The 17,523-nt window shown below is 43.4% G+C and overlaps 1 protein-coding gene across 3 annotated transcripts in view; it reads right to left on the bottom strand.

Moving 5' to 3' along the window:
* LHCGR (luteinizing hormone/choriogonadotropin receptor) overlaps positions 1-17,523 on the bottom strand; it is a 61,260-nt gene that overhangs the window by 16,065 nt on the left and 27,672 nt on the right. For all 3 annotated transcript variants that reach the window (XM_082427739.1, XM_082427740.1, XM_082427741.1), the window contains 3 exons: positions 8,783-8,851; positions 3,567-3,641; positions 1,579-1,764 (listed from right to left, as the gene is read on the bottom strand). In XM_082427739.1, coding sequence (XP_082283865.1) covers positions 1,579-1,764; positions 3,567-3,641; positions 8,783-8,851 — 330 coding nt within the window. The remainder of the gene's footprint in view (positions 1-1,578; positions 1,765-3,566; positions 3,642-8,782; positions 8,852-17,523) is intronic.

Raw genomic sequence — 17,523 nt, 5'->3', positions numbered from 1 at the left:
TTTCTGAATGACTTTCATCCCACTGTCTCTTGCCTTTGTGCCTTCACACAAGCTATTCCATCTTCTTGGTATGCTTTTCCCCACACGTGTCTAGCTAACTCCTATCTGTTCTTCAAGGCTCAGCAGAAGTCACTTCCTCAGAAAGCCTTCCGTAAGCCCTGCTGCCATTTAGAAATTCTCCCTCTGTTCTCCCACAGTACTCTGTTCTGTTCTCAGCTCTATCATAACATTTGCTGTATTGGACTTAAATATTGGCTCTCATGTGTGTTGTCCCCAAACAGCTGCCTGTGACTCTGATTGGGATGAGCTCTTACTCATCTTTGTATCTTCAGACTTTTGCATAGCGTTTGGAACACAGTGAGTGCTCAGTTAATATTCTTTGAAGCTCAGTTAATAGTGCATAGCTCTCTGAGTACAGTGAGTGGTCTGTCTTCTTGGTTACCTCAAAAGCTTCAGGTAGAACTGCACCTACCTATGCAAGGCACAGAGTAGGTGTACGATGATAACACGTGCTGGTTGATTAATTATAAATAGGTTGATTCTAAGACAGTGGCATTCTAGTGTCACTCTCTTAGTGCCTCATCTAATTAATTGATTGAGAATATCTGCTTAGGCTGTATAATATCCTTTTAGGGTGACGTTTTTCCAACTGTGAGTTGTGACCCACTAGTGGGTCATGAAAACAATAAGTGAATCAAGACTAGCATTAAAAGCAAAAAACATGAAATAAAATAGACAAGAGAATATCAGTGTTATCACATGTAAAACAGTTAAGTAGTGCTTTGTTTTATTTCAGTTACATGTGTCGTGTTTACTGAGTTGCAATGTAAAAAAAGTATTTCTTAGTATGCATTTCAGTGAGAAAGAAAAAAAGTCCGGAGAACAGTGCTTTCAGGAAAGAATGAAATCCTTCACACCCTGCCATTCCGTTCTGGATTGAAGTGAATTAGTTGAATCAGTAAGATGTCCCCCACTGATCGCAAACCAGCCAGGAGCTTGTGCCTTTTCTGTTCCCACACTAAGCTAATCCTTAGGGGGCTAGGAATCTGTTCTGTAATAGAAGATAGTCTTATTTTGGGAGAGAAATAGCTTGGGAAAAAAAAAAAAAAAACCAAACACTGGAAACCTTCTGTAGTGTTTTCTTTTCTTTTCTTTTCTTTTTTTTAACTAAGGATTAAGTCATTAGGTAAAATTCACCCTATTGAGCCTACTTCCCCCACTTCTTTAGAAATGATGCTCTCTGATAAGGATTAGGGCTAGTTGATCTTTGAGATACCAGTTTTGTACTCCATTTTGCAACTGCAGTTATAGTCTGATTTAAGGCTATAGTTTTGAATTAGCTAAGAATAAGCTATGAAGGTCTTCTAGCTGCAGGGTGAATCGACTATTTGGAGTCAGTTTTCAGGAGGAAATAAGACAGTTCATTTTCTTCTGGTCTATCTGAAAGTGACCCCATGACTATGGAGCTGGTCTAGAAGGCAGGGAGTGAAGGGGCAGGGAGCCATCGACCAGTTGACTATTTTCAAATCTGAGTTTCTGCCACAGCCTGGCAGGCTTTACCTTTTGTTTTTTACTCACTCTTTTGTTGGCAAGTTTCTAAAAGCACAGCAGTGGCTGGGGTAAGTCAGTGTGGCATCCAGGAGATTGGTAAATTTTTCTCTTGATGGCAGTTTTTTCAGAGAATAGGATGATGTGGCAATTAGTGTCTGAATGGACTCCAGCCCATAGCTCGGCAGGGCCTGCAGTTTAGTGGAAGAAATATCCCTGAAAAGTAAAAGGGAGAAAGGTTTATTTATTTATTTACTTAACATGTGTGATTCATAGAATGAAACTTCCTCTCAACATAGTATCCTTCTAGGTTCTGAGGAATCTTTTCTCCATCTTGCTTTCTCCCTAATTCTCCATTTCAGTTAGTCTCATTAAGATCTGAATTCAAAAAAGCTACGTGGTCTTTTTTCTGATATGTACCCCGTTATTCTTTTCAAGGCTGAGTATAACTCCTTGTACCTGTCATACATTCATTAGCATTCTCTCTCTCCCCTCTGCTGCTTCCTTTCTCCCTCTCTCTCCCTCCCTCTACCTCTCTCCACTTAGCAGAAGTGAAATAACTACTTGCTTTAAGAGAGAGCAGGCACATGCAGTGACATCAGCTTCTGTGCTCTAGTCCAGGGGGAAATATTTAGGGCTTCAGATGCCTCGGTCTTTGATTGATCAAGCTCTGCAGGGTAGGTTTTCATGAAGCACAGGCTAGTTACGCTATTCAGAGCCACTGTGTGGCATTAGCCACCCTCTGACTTCGCTAAAGGCAAGCTGGATTCATCAGTCCAAAGCAAGCAAACACTCGGCCATGCAAGCAAAACTGTGTGGAAAGCTCAGGTTTTTCACACAAGGTCCTGAATGCCTCAGCTTTTCTAGACTTGAGGCAATGCCCAAGAAAACTCCAAACAAATTAAATGTGAGGAGGAAGAGTCAGTGGGAATTTAAAAATTCTGCCCATCTTCTAAGTGGCTGCTGCGGATACCCCATGAAAGTTTTCCAGGAGCATAGCCCCCTGCAGCAAACTGACCCAGTACTTAGTGCCCATCTTGTGGGAGGGGCTCAGTAGGGGATTGATGGACAGATGAACTTGACAACGTGGCATGATGACTAGTGTAGGCCCTTGGTGGAATAATCAAGGTGGCAGAATTTGCCTTGGGGGCTGCAGACTCATTGCTTTTGTGTCCTTATTGATTTAGGTAACCAGTGTTCTCATTCTGCTTTCCAGAGTTATTATCTTAGATGTATTAGGGATTGACCACATGATTCTTTGCAGGCCTGGTGATTTTTTTTTTTTTTTGGTGGGGGTAAAATATTTTAAATTAAGATTCTAGAAATGACAAGGTCTCATTACAAAGGAGTGAATCTCTGTTGATTGATTTTCAGTTTCAGTGAGAGACTCATGGGGGAAATATTTTGGGGGTGTGGAAGGAAGGACCACTTCTAGATATCACTTAAACCCTAAGGGTATAATGAGAATAGTTATTTGGAGAGTAAGAGACCTAGGTCTGGTCCCACTGTTCCGGAAAAGTCAGTGTAGATGCCTACCGGGCTCACAGTCATTTCTAAGCAGGCAGACCAAGCAGGTTTTCAAGCAAAAACTGTCATGCAGGGTGTCTTATGATCATACTCACTCATTCTTGTGCCTGACCAAAGGCAACTCTCCTTAGCTATTCAATGCCCAAGTAGGTGACCAGTTTGCTGTAAGAACTCTGCCTATAGGGTGTGCTAGACTGGAGAGTATTCAAGCAATGTGTAAGATTCTGAGTCTGGTGTACTTTGAATATGAGACATAACAGACAGGGACCCCTAGGGTAGGATGGCAGAAGCTGAGAGATGGCAGAAGCTGAGAGACAGCAGAAAAAACAGTGGGCAGGAAGCACGAGGAGGTGGTGCTCTGTTACGGTAACCCTTGCACGTGCAGAGACTGGTTCCCCACAAAGCAGGCTGGGGACCATGTGGCTGGACGCCCTGAGCAGGCCTGCTGGGCTGCAGCGGGTGGGGAGGGAGGGCAGCAGCGCTGTACTCACAAGATGCTAGGCCCTGTGGCCCCCCGGAAGGCGCCATTGTGTATCTTCTCCAGGTGCGCGTTTTCCTTTAGCTCCCTGTGGGGAAGGACAGTGTCCTTAAGTCACATTGGCCTCCTCTCAATTCTTGGAGTGGAGTTTGCAGCTCATGTGTGAACAGTCATAGCTGTGCGCATGCGCGGTGAGAGCAGCCTGTGGGCATGGCGCTCAGGGGTCGAGGGGACAAGGCGGGGCTGTAGGTAAAATGAGAAAAAGACGTTCTTGTCCTCGGAGAAACTGTGAAATCGCTGGTGTGCTTGGCTCCGCCTTTCCTCTGCGATCTTCCCCTAACTCAGTGGAACCCTTTGTCCTACAGCTTAAAGTACTCCCTACTTCTGTCCTGGAGCTGTGCACATTTACCACCAGGCAGCTGGGCAGGGAAGAAAATGCTGCTCCAGTGTTCAAGGCTGAAGGGAAGTGCAGCCCACTCTGCATCAGGCCGTCATGACCTTGGAGGGCTCAGTGTTTGTTCATAGTAATAATACTGAAGTTTGCAAATTCTTTACTTAAAAGAAAAGTAGGGTCCATTCAAAGCTACCCCCTTTCATCACGTTAATTGGACTCTTTTTCTTTCAGCTGTGCATTTCTCAGTGGGTTAGAAAGGGGAGGAAGGACAGCCTGTATAGGAAATGCCCCCTACCCTGGGTGCCCCACGGGTCTGTGCCCTGTGCCTGATCGTTGTCAGGTGTGTGTATCGTAGAAACAAAAGGGTTGAAGGCCACTGCTCTTCAGGAAGCCAAAAGCTGCAGTGCGAGTAACTACCTGAGGGCTTCTGTTCCCTAAGCTCAAGACAGCTCAGGGTGAACTGCTCAGGACCAGCTCAGCCTAGCCCCGCTGAGCAGCTCCCGTCTGGGCCCTGACGCTGGTGTCTCCAAGGACAGGCCCCTCTCTGCGCGGACAAGGAAGCCGGGAGAGGAGTCCCTGGGCTCAGACTTGCCAGCTTACTTTTGATTGCTTTCTTCCTACAAGAGAAGGGGTGGCGTCTCAAAGAACATTCTGGAAAACCCTGGACAGTGGGCACAGAGTACATCCATTGCTGGCGTGATGATTCTGAGCATAGGACATGATTCCTCTGCACCACTGTTACAGTGGCACAACAAATACACCAACACCCACGACCCCCTCCCTCGCAGGATCCTCAGTAATTACCTGGTTCATCTCATAGCTTTACGTCTTCCTCATCGTCTTTCTGCAAGTCTCCACATCACCCCTGCCATTTAAAAACTGTAAAAGCCCCTGCGTCTCACTCCCTCGGTGGCTGTCTTCCACATGCTTCTACTAAGCGTTTTCCTCGGAAAGCCTCGGCCCTTTCATCACAATGCACCCGTCAGTCTCACATCGTCCCATCCCCTGGGTGTATCTCCGCTTTCAAAGAGGTGAGGTTGTCAGAGTCAATTGCTGTTTAAAATCTAAATCAAAAGAAAAATTCCTTCCCAGGCCTCCATGGCTCTTCTTCCTGATCTGATTTGTTTTAATTCTGTTCAGTTATGGTCATAAATCATTGAAACCGGGCTTTGTGAGCAAATAATCCTCGTGTCAGCCAGGTCAAATTAATTGTTCAAATTTCAGGACAGCATTTCTCATGTTTTATTAAAACTCGGATCTTTTTGTATAATGATAACTCTGTATTATGTAACTTGGTCAAAAATAAATCCAAAATTCATCTACCACAGTTTCCTGGAGGTCGCTTTTGGGAGCTCTCCCACGTAGCATGGCCTTCTGGGTGTGAGAAGGATAGGAAGGATGACCTTTTGAAGTGCAGTGGGAGAACTCCCAAACTCCAGCCAAGGCTTCCCTAATGGGGGTGCTCTGGGAATGGTAGGGATGGGCTCTCGGACCCCTGGAGGTGTCTGAGGGTCACCTTCTGAAGCTGCTCCTCTCCACCCTGTCTGTCTTAGTACGTAACGTATTTGAGAACTTTGTAGGGCTATGGTGTCATTGTTCTGAACAACTTTGGACAGGCCTTTATATGAGGAAGGTGTCAGAAATGGGGCCGGACACGCCCATCGTTTGAAAATTTTGCTTGACGGTTTTGAAAACTACTCCCTCTGCCCTGCTCAACCCTTCGATGGGGCTGCTCGCTCTTAGAAGAGAATTCAGACTCCTTCTCGTGGCCCCTCAGTCCTGATGACTTGCTCCATCTCCAGGTTAATCTCATCCAATGTTCCCTTTGCCGATGACCCTTAAGTCACACTGGCCTCCTCTCAATTCTTGGAGTTTATCAACTTCTTTTCTTGCCCAACTCAGGACCTTTGCACATGCTGCTCCCTCTTTCTGTAACGCGCTGCCTCTGATGATTGCCAGTGCGGACTCCTCGTCATCCTTTAGGCTTAGCCTAAATATCATACCCTTGGTGAGGCTGTCGCTGAGCACCTAACCTAGAGTCAGTCTGCCCCCGGTGCTCTCTCAGATCTCAGGGATAGGTTATTCCCTTCACAGTATGTATCACTACCTGCAATAACTTCATTTATTTACTTGCCCTTTTCCTGTCTCTTCTGCTAGTACAGAAACTTCATTAGGGCGGGGACTGTTTCCACTGTACCATTGTAGACACAGCACTTAACGTAGTGCCTAATATATTGGTGATGCTTAATAAGTGTGTGTTGAATGAATAAATGAATGGAATTGACTTGTGTTCTTGGCAAAATGATTTGTGTTCTTGGCTTCCTCTTTCTGGCGACAGTGAGGTATGGGGAATACGTACTAATGGGACTTCGGGACTTTTCTAAGTCCATACCCATTCTGGCGTCTCTAAAGCGTTTGAGACACTGCTGACCAAGGACCTCCCACCTCACACTCTGCTTTCCCTGACCTCCCAAAGATGTACTCTGCTGATTAGCCTCTCACCTCTGCTTTTGCTCTGGCTTCTTTTCCTTATCTCTCGTTTCCCCCCAATTTTATATTCAGTCCTCTTATTTTGCCTCCTTGTGCAGGTGACCTCAGCCATAAAGAACTTCACCCATCCTCTCTCCTCAGGTAATTCTGACTTCTGTGTCTCTAGCCCTGGCCTGCCCCTTCCAGCCCTCTGTCCTCCCTGCTAACCCATGAGCCAACCTTCTTTAAGCACCCCTCTCACATTTCCTATCCCAGGATTTTCAACAGCTTATTTTCTACAGAAGAGAGTCCAAATTGTTTACTCTAGCATGTAAGGCCCTTCCTGCTTTGTCTCTAACCCACATCTAGGACTTTCTAAAAGGTACCGTTTTCTGGTCTTTGAGCACATCCCATGCATCCTCCTGTGGGCTGTTCTTGTCCTCTGACCGGAGTGCATTTTCCTTCCATCTTTGCCTGTCCAAGTTAGGCTCAGCTCAAAATCTACGTCTCTCATGAGGCTTTCTCTAATGTCCTTCTCTTCTGCCTTTGAAATCCCAGAGGACTTTACCTCTCTCAGGCCAGGCACCATATTTTGCCTTCTGTTTTAGTAACTACTTAGTGTACAGTTTATATACCATTTGGAGATGTTTCTTCCTAGGCTGTAAGCTCCTGCAGGGCAAACACCAGGGCTTCTTCATCTTCATTTCCCCTCAAAATACAGCATGTTCCTTCAAACACAGCTGATGCTTGGCAAACGCTTGTTGAGTGAATAACAGAATGAGGCATCTGAGAGTACTGTGCCAGGAGAGGATAAGCCTCTGATTTTAATTTGGCAGAAACAGATTCGATTGGCCAGAGTGAACCCTGCGTTGAATTCAGGTCAATGAGAAAATGAGGGAAAATCCACTCCATGGTAGGAAGGACAACTGTTTAAAAAGCTACCATTCCTTGAGCACTTAGTATGTGCCAGACCTGTGCTACCTGCATAAAAATACAATCTTATTTAATTATCATTCATTCATAATTAACTATTTAATGTAACAAATAATTAATAAATGAGCACGTACTCTATGCCAGGCACTGTGCTAAGTACTAAGGATGCAAAACAGACCTTTTCATTTTGGTGGCGGTATCCTCAAAACAAGCCTATTAGCAGCTCCATTTTATGGATGGAAACACTATGGTTTAGATTGGTTGAGTAACTTGCTCAAGGTCAAGGTGATAAATAATGGGATTGGAGTTTGAGTCCCAGTTAGTGACTGTTAGATCCGTTCTCTTCTCCACCAAGCTGTATAACATGGTATCCATATAATAGGGTCTTTGATTAATATTTGTTAAAATAAATAGTATATTGTATAGACTTATGCTGCTTAACTTCAGACCAGCAGCATCAGCATCTCCTGGGAGTTTGTTAAAATTTCAAATTCTCGGGCCCTACCCTAGACCCACTGAATTAAAATGTCTGGGGGTGGGGCTCAGGAACCTGCGTTTCAGCAGTCTCCATGTGAGTCTTATGTGTGTTAAAGTTTGAGAAGCACTGGTGTAGACCATGGTTTATACCTATGGCTTATTTATTATTAAAAGCCTTTTCATTTGTTTGTTTTCCTTAACTTTGGCTTTAGTTGAGCCTTTCATGTGCTATTAGGTTTTACTGTACACAAGTGTATGGTGATTGTCACCTTACCCGGTACCTGTCATGGTTCAAGCAGCCTCCACCCTGGCCCTGCGAGCTTTGTGAATGAGCCCCTTTTTTAGAAAAGGAGCCATGGAAAGAAAGGTTGAGAACAGTGAAGGAAGCAGTAGGGATGCTTCTCTAAAGTTGAAGGTTATTAATACTGGGGACTGGGGTAGGATGTGGTGAAAACGCAGGGCTCCCTCACCTTGTGGAACATGAGCTCCTTACTCCCCCCGCACCACGTCCTCCCCATCCCGCAGCGGCAGGGAGATGGGCTTCCGTGTGGGCCTGTTGTGGCTGATTAGGCTGGTAAATGGCATTATCCGATTTCTCTGCAGTGGGGCCGGGAGGAAGAATTTCTTCACTGAAATCACGCTGCCTCAAACACACCATCGACCCGAGCGAGGGGACTAGAGAGGGAGGCTGTGAGATGGAGGAGCCTAAAGGAGGGTGTTGAATATTTCAGCAAACTGTCAACTTCAGTGTATCCAGGCTGCATCCATCTTCGATATCAGGGTTCTCTGCGGTTTCCAGCCAGCCGGTTGCCTAGTAACATGCGTGCCACACTGAGGACCAGCCACTTGAAAGTTTATTTTTGTCCTGAGTTAGTTGCTGAAGATTGAATGTGATCTGGTAGCCAGAGTAATATTTCATTTTTATTCATGAGCTGGGGAAATAAGCACATACTTACAGGGAAATCAGCGTTGTCCCATTGAATGCATGACTTTGTATTTCTTCAAATCCATTTCCATATAGTTTTCTAAGGAGGGAGGAGAGAGGTTTTAGGAGCAAAAGAAACACAGTTGGGAATCACACATTCTTCCTTCTGTGACATGTATTACTAAGATAATTACTGGCATTTACAATATCTAGCTCTGTTTCTCTAACATTTTAGATCCTCGGGGCCTGCTGAGATAAGACTGTTTTCTTGCTCTAGTTGGCTTCCACCTCTACCGCCAGCACCACCACTAATTTGTTAAGTGTTTATTGAGTGACAGATATTGGTCAACCATTCTACATATTTATGATTTAATCCTCATCGTCACTTCCATTGCTCTGGTCAGAAACCTAAGCCTTCATGTTGCTGTGTAGCTTGCTTAAGGTCAGAGAAAACAGCGGCAGAACTGGAATGTGAGGCTACAGCTGTCTAACACTCAAGTCTTGTCTCTGGTTCTACAGGCCTGTCTGGGCATATGGGCTTTCTGGGTCGCTGAAAGCTGAGGGCAGAAGAAGGCTCCAGTACTGAGTGAGTGTTTCTTTTTCTTGGATGAGTCTGTGGTTTTGCTGATGCCACATTTTGTTCCACAACCAAGATTTCAATGTCTGTAAACAGTTCTTTAAGACCCATTAGTGGATAGTGAAATCAATTTAGTTGGATACAGTCAGCCTGAAAAAAAATGAAATAGAACAGAATGGAACAAAATGGAAAATGTTAGAGTATGTTGCATGTCATCGGGGTAGTACTCTTTCTGAAGTTTTGTTCCACCATTTTTGAACGTTATGTACATGTAAGTATATGTGTACATATATACGTATAAGTCTGCCCAGAACAAGACATAGGAGATTCCTTAGAACACAGATGCTGGGAAACGTTAGAGGCAGAAAAGAGCTTGGAGAGGAGCAAGCGGCAACCCTTCATTTGACAGAGAAGGAAAGAGGCTCAGAGAAGAAAGTGACTTGTCTAAAGTTCACAATAGGTGGAAATGAGACCAGAACACACTGTGACTGGGGCTACATCCAGCACATCAGTTTTGCTGGGTGATTTGACTCTTCTTCCCTGAGATAGCCACACGGCCCCTCTTCCTCCTCCTGTAGAGCTATGTTTGAGGTCATGTTCTCGGTGTGGGCTTTCCTGGCCACCCTATTTAAACTGCGCCCCCAGCATTCCAGCATTCTCTGTCTCCCTTCTCTGATTTGCTTTATTAGCATCTGACCCATGATTATATTACTGTCTGCCTCCCCAGCAGAATGTAACCTTTATGAGAGCAAGGATTCAAACTGTTCTGTTCATTGCAGAATCCCCTGCACGTAGAACAGTGCCTGGCGCCTGGGAGGATTACAGTAAATATATGTTAAATGAATTGGATGAACAAATGGTTATATATAAGATGAATTTCTCACTGTAAATCATGGCCAAGCAAGTTTGAAAGCCACAGTCTCAAATAGAAATATTTGTGTAACTTCTTTATGAACAATGCTATGAGACTCAAGTGAGAAAGGGCTGCGGTATGATATAAAATTAAGCCGCCGCATCTGGCCCGGTGCTAGCTTCCCTTTACCGGGTTGCTGGCAGCTGCACGTCCATGTCAGGGGCAGGTTGGGGGTGACACAACAGACACAGTCTCCACCTGCTCCTCCAGGTGGCTGCTGTCCACGAGGTTTCTCTAGCCTTTGTTAAATAAACAAGCGTGGGATTTAATTTCATTGTATGTGGATGTGTGTAGTGTGGATGTGTGTAATATGTATGTATATAGTGTGTGTTTGTGTGTGTGCGTGTGGGTCTCTTTCCATCAACACACCTGAGACAAACCAGCATATAAATATGTATAGTTGGGACTCAGTGTTGAAGCTTGACACTTGAACACTGAAATTCAGAAAATATAGAGATTATAAAATAACTGAGTTCAAAGAGAGCAGGGGAGCATATTTAATTCGTTTTGTTAAATCCCCAGATCTCTCATAATGCATGCTACCTAACACGAGTCCAGTCAACAGGCTGGGTGGAGCGGTGGCCTTGCCCTTCCACGGGAGGAAGAGCCTTGTCTGGCTTCCCCTGCTCTCGTGGGCTTTCTTCTGGAATTCTTCTGAGTTTACAGCTTCACACATGAGCTCTTAACTGTATTCTGTAATGGATTATTGGATGCCGTTTTTCAATAGTTTTCCGTCCCCATTTATATTGTAGAATCCGAGGGGATTGGTATTTGGTTTATCTCTGTTGTCTTGTGGAATTACACACAACTTTCACACAATCCCACTAGAATTCTCTTTTTATTTTACACTTAGAATATTGTTCTTTGGCAGTCTCTTGTCATTTTGGGGATTGAATTCCTTTACAGTAATCTCTTTTAGATGAAGAAATCATACCTGTCTTTTCTCTGGACTTCTTTGAAACTGGATTTCTTAGAGTCTAGGCCAGTGTTTGTCAAATCATTCTCCTCCATCCACTGAATAGGAATCATCTGGAGCTGCTGGCCACAAATGCAGATGCAGACCTACTGACCACGTGCACTGCAGACCTACGGAATCAGAACCTGGCCGTGGTATCCAGGAAAATGCACTTTTATAACAAGCTCTCCCAGTGAGCTTTGGGCATGCCACTTTGGGACCTTGCCCTAGGGTATATCATAGGATGGTGCAGCTCTCATTATTTCCATAGTGCACATCAGATGGTCTGCTAGACAGAATTGAGTCCAGAGTCTGGTCCCCTTACTGCTTTCTCTACCTTCTTAGTGGTGGAACTACATGTGTAGAAAAAGTAGCCCCTACCGTGCTTTTAGCAAAGCAAAGCTGCCAGCGCTTGTCTGGATGCCCATTCCTCGTCACTGGTATGTGATACCCTGATCGTACTTTTGATACATATTAGGATTTTATACTTGGCTTTTTTGGTGGGGCTTACAATGCCATTGCTCTAAGTGCAGCCTCGCAGTTAAGTCTGCAAGCCCTGAACCCAACTGCCTGGGCTTGGATCCCCGCTCTACTGCGTATGAACTGAGTTACTTTGGGCAATTTACTTAACTTATCTGTGTCTCAACTTGGTAATCTGAAAACAAAGATGATAATAATAGTCTTGACCTCAAAAGGCTGTTGTAAGGCTTAAAACAGTAAACATACACTGAGTACTTAGAAATAGGTTCTGGAACAAAGTAAATGCTTAATGTGTTGCTCCTATGATTATTCTTCTTCTTATACTTAACAGTGGCTTCCAGCTCTCTGGCCAGAACAGAGAGAAAGATCTCCCTTTCCATGCTCTGGACAGCATGTCATGAAATGCAGTGACCTGTTTAATTGAACTGTCATTCTCCTCTATTGAGGTAGGGGCCTTTCTTCTCCTGGGTAGAGCAGGTCAATTCAGTGGCCTGGGCTGTCCCGAATGTACTCATTCTCCGGGGGCCCTCAACCACCTTTGGTCTATGTTGGCACCATTGACATTTTTGTATTTGGACATTTTTTATGTCTTAAAAAAAAATTTTTTTTATAGCCTGGGTTCTGCTTCTTCCAACTTTCCAAAGAAAATGGCTCACCATTTCCTTTTCAGCTACTGCTCTTTGGCTCTGTTCTTAACATTTGCAGACAATAGAATGTGCTGCCTTGTTTTGATTAAAAGAGTAGCTTCCTTACTTTGGAGAAATTACAGATGTGAGTGGGAAACCTCATGCTGTCAGGGCTGCACAATGCTTTAAATGCCCTTTAAAACATCTGGAGAGTCACTTCAGATAGCTTTTTTCTAAAACATCGTGGTGTCAGAATTAAATGAGGAGGGCTTCCTTTGCTTTGAGGATGCTGTCACAGGCATAGAAATGAATTTTTCTCTCTCCTCTATTACAATAACTGTACCTTACTTTAAAGCATTGTCTACATTCTCTATTCAAATGTCAGAAATTTTGACGCAAACAGAGAGAATGGCACCTTTTTATTCAAAATAAGATTTGGGCTTTAGAACTTAATCACAGATGACACTCTAATTCTGAATACTGCCTTATAGCAAACTCCAAATATTCCTGGGGCTTTAAAAGTGTTTCTGGGGTTATATTAGCAGTCTTAGACATTCTGCCATAGTTCCCACTTGATCATGTAGCCACCTAGTTTTTGGATGATTTCAAAGAAGAAAGCCTAATTTAGGTTTACAGATCCTTGGGGTCTCAAAAAGTGACCCCATTGAATGGGGAGGTACCTCACGCCTTAGGATCTGGGGTCTTCCCATGTCTTTACAGAAGACATATAAGATCCATGTCTTTGAGAGGCTCATAATCTCAATGGGTGAAAACATGAAGTAATGAAAGAATAATACAAGCCAGTAGACATTCCTTGTGAGCATGTGTGGTACACAGAAATGAGAAGTCTTGGAGAAGTCCTCTTGGGTTGGAGAAGTCAGAGAGGCTGCATGGTGGAGCTGAGACTTGAGTCAGACCTTGCAGAATTAGGAATATTTGTTACTGAAGGGGAAAGCATATTTCTATTTTAGAAAATATGCCCTGGTAGTATATCTATAAGCAAATTTTTATCAAATGACTATATAAGCACCATCCTAAAGAAGAGGGATCCTATCCTATCCATCACCACTTTCTACATGAAGTACTTTGCTGAAGTCCTTTTATATCTGAATGATTCCTCATGTATGAAGACACTTCTTTAGTGGATGCCCTGGAAGTCATTGTATGGATAACTGTCTCTGGTCACTACTATATGCTGCCATGACCCTACTTTTGGATGTTCATCAGAATTCCCCCATTTCTGTGGGGCTCACAGTCTCTATAGCAAGGGATTCCTTTCTCTGATATGAGCATGCCTCTTGCTTTTCAGCAGTACTGAGTTTTTATGTTTCCCTCCACCACAGCCAAGTTCATGTCAACTTACCACATGCAACAATAAAACGGTGACAGGTATCTAAAATAATGATGACAGCAATGCAGTATAATATATTGAATAAAATTTTTGAAAAATCCATGTTTCATAGTGATGCTTAAAAAGAGAGCAAGACCCTATGGAGAACAGTATGGAGGTTCCTTAAAAAACTAAAATAGAACTACCATATAACCCAGCAATCCCACTACTGGGCATATGCCCTGAGAAAACCATAATTCAAAAAGAGTCACGTACCACAATGTTCATTGCAGCACTATTTACAATAGTCAAGACATGGAAGCAACCTAAGTGTCCATCAACAGATGAATGGATAAAGAAGATGTGGCACATATATACAATGGAATATTACTCAGCCATAAAAAGAAACAAAATTGAGTTATTTGTAGTGAGGTGGATGGACCTCGAGTCTGTCATACAGAGTGAAGTAAGTCAGAAAGAGAAAAACAAACACCACATGCTAACACATTTATATGGAGTCTAAAAAAAAAAAAAAGGTTCTGAAGAACCTAGGGGCAGGACAGGAATAAAGACGCAGACGTAGAGAATGGATTTGAGGACATGGGGAGGGGGAAGGGTAAGCTGGGACGAAGTGAGAGAGTGGCATGGACTGATATATACTACCAAATATAAAATAGATAGCTAGTGGGAAGCAGCCGCATAGCACAGGGAGATCAGCTCAGTGCTTTGTGACCACCTAGAGGGGTGGGATAGGGAGGGTGGGAGGGAGACGCAAGAGGGAAGAGATATGGGGATATATGTATATGTATAGCTGATTCACTTTGTTATAAAGCAGAAACTAACACACCATTGTAAAGCAATTATACTCCAAAAAAAATGTAAAAAAAAAGAGAGAGCAAGAGAGAAAGAGAGGAAAAGGAAAAAGAAGGAAACCTCTTTTATACAGAAGAGGGCTGGCTAATAAATGTAGAGGAGTAATACGTTTAAAACTATCATTTTGTAGCTCTCTATATAATAACTGAATAATGAACAGATGCTGAAACCATTGGGTGGAAGGTTGTTGGCCAACTGGATAGTCACATGAACTCAGAGTATCCCACAATGGTTTACTTATTTATGACAAAGGGAAAAATGTGCCCTTACAATGAAGAGATCTGGCAATCACCACCTTAACCAGATGGCCAAGGAGTGGCACAACATGACACAATGGGCCTCCTGGTTTGATGCAGTGGGAGACGTATAACCTCCCCTTTGCAGTATTCTTGCAGAAATGTTGACCTGAATCTAATCAGGACAATGCAGTCAGATGAGTCCAGACAACTGACCTGGGCCCTCAAAGGAATTAGTGTCATATAGAACAGAGGAAGGCAGGGGGGCAGTTCTCAGGAGGGGGGGATGGGAGGTAAGGTTGGGAGGGCTAAGGGGCATAACAGTAAAAATGCAATGTATAAACTTTGAATTCTGACTTTAAAAAAATCTATAAAAGACATTTTCATTTGAATATAGACTGTAGGTTGGATGATGTCATTAAATCCATGTTGATTTTCTTAGGTGTAACAGTGTTGTAATGTAGAATGTTTCTGTTTAAGGAGATACATGCTGAAGAATTTAGGTAGGAAGTGTCATGATGTCTATAAACTTCTTTTGGATGGTTTGGCAAGAGAGAAATGTGTTATATACACTTAGCTATCTAGAGATGAAGTGGGTGTGGTAAGCTGTTAATAGTAGGTGAAACTAGGTAAGGTGTACAGGGCTGCTCAAAGTGCAGTTCTTTCCACTTGTTAGTGGAAAGACAAATGGATTCCATTTGTCAGTTAAAATTTTCAAAATAAAAAATGTTTAAAAAGAGATGATGACACACGATGTTTTCATGATGGTCTGAAATAACTGGCTTGCTGAATGTGAGCTTTTAAGTGGTGGTACGGTGTAGTTGACACAATGTAACTGAATTTACACAGGGAGGTATTAATAATCCCGCTGGAGAGACAGAGACAGAGGCATGTTGCCGTGGTGTGACTTGACTAAGGCTGGTTAGACTCAGAGCCAGGACTGGAAGCCAGGCTTTCTACTTCACTGGCCAATAGCGGCTTGTCCACTGTTCTCCACTTGTCCTTAATTCTCCACTGTGGCTTGTCACAGGTGTAGCTTGTAGTCTTGTCATCCTTTGCCAGGTCACCCTTCTCCGAAGGGTCTTAGAGAATTAATTGCTGTGATCTTTCCTTCTGTGTGTGGAGTTCAGACGTGAATCAGGGTTGACTCCTTTTTGAGACTGGTGTGATAAGTCATCTAGAATATTTGAAAGGTGGTGCAGCCAAACCCTGCTCATTCAGGGGGGAACATTTCAAGGTAGCCTCTTGAGGGGGTTTAATGGAAAGCCACATTGGCTATAAAGGGACATAAAAGCATAATGCATAGCTTTAGCATTAGCCCCACTGAGCTTCTCCAGCATCAAGTGAAGTGTTTTGTTTTCATTAAATGAGCTCACAGTTGCTAAACATCTGGGTGGGGGGAGGACAGGAAAGGTTCCATGAAAACCAAAATCTCAAATACTACTAATAATGAAAAGAGAAGGCTTGCTTTCATTATTTTCTAATTAGAGAGTTGAACTTTATAGCTGAGGAAATAAGGCTTTCCTCTTTGAATGTAATACCCTTTTCCAATGGGGTACTCCACATGATCCTTCACTTACAGAAGGGCCTGTTCAGCTGAGAACAAGTGCCAAGCAAATGACTAATCACTTCCTTCCAGATGAAGGGCTGAGAGTGAGGAGGGGGTGGAAGCACAGTGCCCCTGCGGGCTCTCTGGGAGAGATGGAGCTGCAATCCTCATTAACTTCAGAGGTGGGGCAGTTATGCTGCTGGTAGGCACTGTTCTTCTTAAATTATAACTAAAATAAGTTAATGGCCCCTAATAAAACCACTGTGCAGCTCTTGTGTACCGATGCTGAAATGTGATGTGTGAGAAGAAATCTTTAGTTGTCCCTTGGCTTCGGTGGGGTGGCCCCATCTTGTGAGCTCATAGACCCCTATGGGTTATCTCAACATTCATCTTCTTATTGGTCTTCTTCCACATCTTCTGCTCTTTCATTCTTATTCCGCTCCACCCCCATTGCTGTGCATGTATCTGGGAGGAGTACCTATTGGTTCCTGCTTATTTTTAGATTTAGGTGAAAATCAAAGGGAGTATTGGATATTTGTTATCTTTGAATTAAAGTCTACTCTACTGAGTGGTTTCTTCTTAATACTTTTTTCAGGGTTATTTCTAAGCCTTTAGCCCCTTACCCCTGCATGTAAAACCCTCTGCAATCCAGTGTCTCCTCCACCCCTGCCATTTATCTAAATGTATTTTCCATTTCTTAAGCAGGATGTTTACTCCCAATAAGAATACCTCATCCCATTTTCCTCCTTCCCACAGCCATGCTTTTGCTCACGTTCACTTGGAATATTCATTCCCCTTTTCTCGGTATATGGTATCACAAAATGGGTAAGACCATGACTCTGGAGCCAAGACTGTCTGAGTCTAAAGCTTGACCTTGGCCAAATTACTTAAATTCTCAATGCCTTGGTTTCCTCATCTAAAAGTGGGCCTGATAGTTCCTACCTCATAGGGTTGCTGCGAGACTAAAATGAGTTTAAAAAAGTACTTTAAAACAGTGTCAGTGCTATATAAATATTAGCTGCTTTTATCACTTTTACTCATACAAATGTTACTGATTCTACAAGGTCTAACTCAAGTCTGCAGCCTCTCTGATTCTCCAGACCAAGAGGACTTCTCCAATACTTCTCATTTCTGTGTACCACACACTCACAGTGAATGTCTAGTGGCTTGTATTATTCTTTCCTTCTTTCATGTTTTCCCCCATTGAGATTATGAGCTTCTCAAAGACATGGA

Source organism: Balaenoptera physalus, assembly GCF_965194825.1.
Source record: "Balaenoptera physalus genome assembly, chromosome: 15".
Classification (NCBI taxonomy): Eukaryota; Metazoa; Chordata; class Mammalia; order Artiodactyla; family Balaenopteridae; genus Balaenoptera; species Balaenoptera physalus.
Note: the sequence above shows the minus strand (reverse complement) of the source record. Positions and strands in the feature narration are given on the sequence as shown.